Source organism: Theropithecus gelada, chromosome 2 (genome assembly GCF_003255815.1).
Source record: "Theropithecus gelada isolate Dixy chromosome 2, Tgel_1.0, whole genome shotgun sequence".
Lineage (NCBI taxonomy): Eukaryota > Metazoa > Chordata > Mammalia > Primates > Cercopithecidae > Theropithecus > Theropithecus gelada.
The window spans coordinates 95560022-95563880 of NC_037669.1; the positions used below are offsets into that span (position 1 = coordinate 95560022).

General features: G+C 45.5%; 1 protein-coding gene across 2 annotated transcripts in view; it reads right to left on the reverse strand.

Moving 5' to 3' along the window:
* The window catches only part of KIF15 (kinesin family member 15), an 88192-nt gene extending 84371 nt beyond the window's left edge, over positions 1-3821 (reverse strand). The window contains exon 1 of one of the 2 annotated variants that reach the window (XM_025376816.1): positions 3652-3821. In XM_025376816.1, coding sequence (XP_025232601.1) covers positions 3652-3670 — 19 coding nt within the window. In that variant the 5' untranslated portion in view covers positions 3671-3821. The remainder of the gene's footprint in view (positions 1-3651) is intronic. The other variant, XM_025376817.1, reaches the window with a different exon arrangement.
* Positions 3822-3859: the final 38 nt, after the last annotated feature.

Below are 3859 nucleotides of genomic sequence, written 5' to 3' on the forward strand. Positions count from 1 at the left end.
AAAAAAAAAAAAAAAGAAAATAAAATAAAATTAAAGCCTCTGGAAATGTTCCCAAAGGCAAACAGCAAACAAAGAAACATCCATTCAAGAACATTTATGAAAATTCATCAAGAAAGGTGGTCCTGTGTTATTTGAACCAAGATTGCTCTCTTCCTCCCATCTCAGCAAGGCAAACACTCCACTGTAGATTGCAGCAGCCAAGAACACAGGGATCCCCCTCCAGCTCCTAACTGCAAGTCTTCCACAGAGTAGCAGGATGTCAGTGTATCATTGTGTCTCCAGCTAGCTACCTGATGCTGAGGTAAAGTCCTAGACAAGTGTGGTTGAGAGGTGACGGCTCTCCCTTCTCCCACCCAGCCCTCATCTTGCAACTGCATGCTGAGAACACTGGGGGCCCTGATCACCCTTGTCCCAACTCATTAGGCAGTGGTTCCACACAAGGCTGCTGCACTCCCCACCCTCCCCACAAAATGCTCGGCAACTAGAAAGGGTATCACTCAGAGACAAGACTGCCATTATCCCTATCCCCAACTATAGTGCCCAGGCTCAGAGATTTTGCCTAGACGAAGAATCAGCCCATAAACAGATAACTCCTATTCTCTTCCCAAATGAGCTGAATTCATTTGCAACAGAGCATAGAGAAGTTCAAACCTGGCTAGGTGTGGTAGCTCATGCCTGTAATCCCAGCACTTTGGGAGGCCGAGGCAGGTGGATCATTTGAGGTCAGGAGTTCGAGACCAGCCTGACCAACATAGCGATACCCCGTCTCTGTACTACAAATACAAAACAAAAATTAGCTGGGCATGGTGGCACATGTCTGTAATCTCAGCTACTTGGGAGGCTGAGGCAGGAGAATCGCTTGAATTCAGGAGGTGGAGGTTGCAGTGAGCCGAGACCACGCCACTGCCGTACAGCCTAGGTGACAGAGCAAGACTCCGTCTTGGGGTGGGGTGTGGGGGAAAGAAGTTCAAACCTAAGGGCACTCTCAGGAACAGTGTAGGTTTTAGTGAAAGTAATTAGGAAGACATTCAAGATACAAGCTAAATTGTAGGCCTGTTCACTTGCCAGAAGACAATGGGGATATAAGATCAACTAGGAGTAGCTACAGTGGAGTCAGAAGAAATATGAAAGACAACCTCAGAAACTACTCCTTCAATGGAGCAAGAACTGAAGTAGTTTGTAAGACAATTTATGCCCCAGGACATTGTTAAAAAACAATAGAGCAATCAGCTAACAATTACTGGAGTTTCACAGCTGTGTGCAGTCATGGAAAGAAAGAGATCCCTACCAAAACCACTGTGATCCCAGGATACAGGTGGGCATATCCAAAGCTGTGCTTTCCTGAGGAGCAACATCAAAGGCTTAACAGTATAGGAGGGAAATAGACTTCACTAAATTGATCCAGCCAGTTGCTAAGCAAATACACAAGCAAACAACAACAAGAAGCCCCAGAAGGTAGGCTGCCAGCTCTTCATCTCTGCAGAGATCTGTGTAACTGATCAGATGGAAACTAAATAGATGGATACTGATCTGCGCTTATGTGAAACTTCCTGGTAAATCTAAAAGGAACCCAAAGTAAAATGTTTACTTAATAAAAAAAGAAGCAAAGTTAATGAGCAAATAGCAAGATAAAGTGAAATTTAAAACTACACAAATGTAGATAGTTCTGGCATTATTTCTAATTGAGATCTAAGGAACCATCACTGAGAAGTGCTAGGATTTGAACAAAGGCATGCTAAATCCAGATCTCCTACTCTGAGGCTGAGGCACAAGCACTGCTTGAACCCAGGAGGCAGAGACTGCAGTGAGCCAAGATTGTGCCAGTGCACTCCAGCCTGGGTGACAGAGCAACACTGTCTTTTAAAAAAAAAAGGGAATTGTATATTTCACTTTTTCATTTCTCTGATTTCACAATCAGCAACTCATGGTGTCAATGTCACTAGAGATAGCCTTCATGGGGCCAGGTGTGGTGGCTCACACCTGTAATCCCAAAACTTTGGGAAGCCAAGGTGGGCAAATCATGTGGTCAGGAGATCAAGACCATCCTGGCCAACATGGTGAAACCCCAGCTCTACTAAAAACAAAAAAATTAGCTGGGCGTGGTGGTGGGTGCCTGTAATCCCAGCTACTCGGGAGGCTGAGGCAGGAGAATCTCTTGAACTCGGGAGGTGGAGGTTGCAGTGAGACGATATTGCACCACTGCACTCCAACCTGGTGACACAGCGAGACTCTGTCTCAAAAAAAAAAAAAAAAAAAGCCTTCAGGGCACAAAGTAAAAGTTGTAAAGACCACTGCATGGGCTCTCTTCTCAGATGTGTTCCCACTTCATGCTCCAGGTCTCTGGGCTGCTGGGAAAGCAAGAAACACTTTACCTGGGAAGTCATCAACCTCAATTTTGCCAACAAACTTAAGGGAGTGGAAAAGTTCCCCATGGCATCACCACCATCATAAAGGGGAGTGCTCCCACCACTTTAAGAAAGGCTCTCAAATTTGGTTTTCAGACAAGAGCCCTTAGTCACATACATATATCTCATTAAATAAGCAGATACTTTACTTATTTAACAGGCATCATTTTTTTTGGCTTGAGTCCAGATCCATAAGGTGGAAACAAAGAACAAACAGTATGATTGTTCAGAAAGCAGGATGAACATTTCTCTCCAATAAGGTACCATTTTGTGAGCTCATAGTCCTTGAATACTGAAAAGGATGAAGGAAAAGGAATATTTTAGATGGAAAAAGGTAGCATAAAGAGGTGTTCCAATAAAAGTGCGATCGACCTAAAAGGTTACTGAAACAACAAACCCATCAAAAACAACTATAATTGACAGAAAGCTAGAAACATTAACGCTGTTGGAAAGCTCAAATGACAGAAGTTCACAAATTCTTAATCATCTGATCTAGGCCTCTCCTCATTACCATTCAGACCATTCACAAAGATCCCATTAAATCAGCTCATAATCAGGTTTACAAAAACAAGACTCCTTAAGAGATGTGGCAATGTAAGAAGTGGCGCACGTACACAGGCACAGCAAAAGACTACATTAATGAAAACTGTAGGGTTTATCATAAGCAAAAATGACAGTGCTCTCCTCCGTGAAAAAGAGAAAGAAATCGGACGGGTCTCCTTTAAGTGAAAATAGAGACTGTGAGAACACAGACATTGCTGACATCTGTGTTTTAACATTCCATTTACTTAACGAAAAAAGAGAAAGAAGTGTTTGGAATATAAATAAACCCTTCCCTATAGGAAGGTCAGAAATGTGGAAATATGCAGACGCTGGTGGGAGCAAAAGCCGATCCTGAAACAAGGATATCTAGAGAGGTAGCCCTGGTCGGGATGTGGGAAGAGGCCTACGAAGAAACAGCAGAACCGAGGGAAAGAAAGGGAAGAACGGCAGGTCCACTGCTCATCCCGAGCGCCTACAACTGCGCCAGACTCCTAGCATGCGCACAGGACACGGAAGGGATGACCTTTTCGGCTAGCGTATTGTCTTTGAGCGACAGAGAGGGATTCCCAAACGCCCCCGCCCGTCACTCAGCTCCTGCAGTTCATGCCCAGCAAGAACCTTGCGGGCGGTCCGAGGTTGCCATCCTTTCACAGCTGTATTTGGGGGCAAAGATAGGGTAACGAAGTCTGGGCTCCAGACTTACTTTTGCAGCCGGGTGCCATAGCGCCCTCACCCCTCGATCCCGGGAACAATGCAGCCGATGCCTCCACCTCCCGACTGCGCCGCGGGCGACTGTATTCCGCTCAAGATGGCCGCGAATTTGAATTTGGCGCTTGTATCCGACGTTGACGCCCGAATGGAGGCCGCCATGTTGCCCGGTCTACGCATCAGGGGCGTGGTCCAGTTGACGT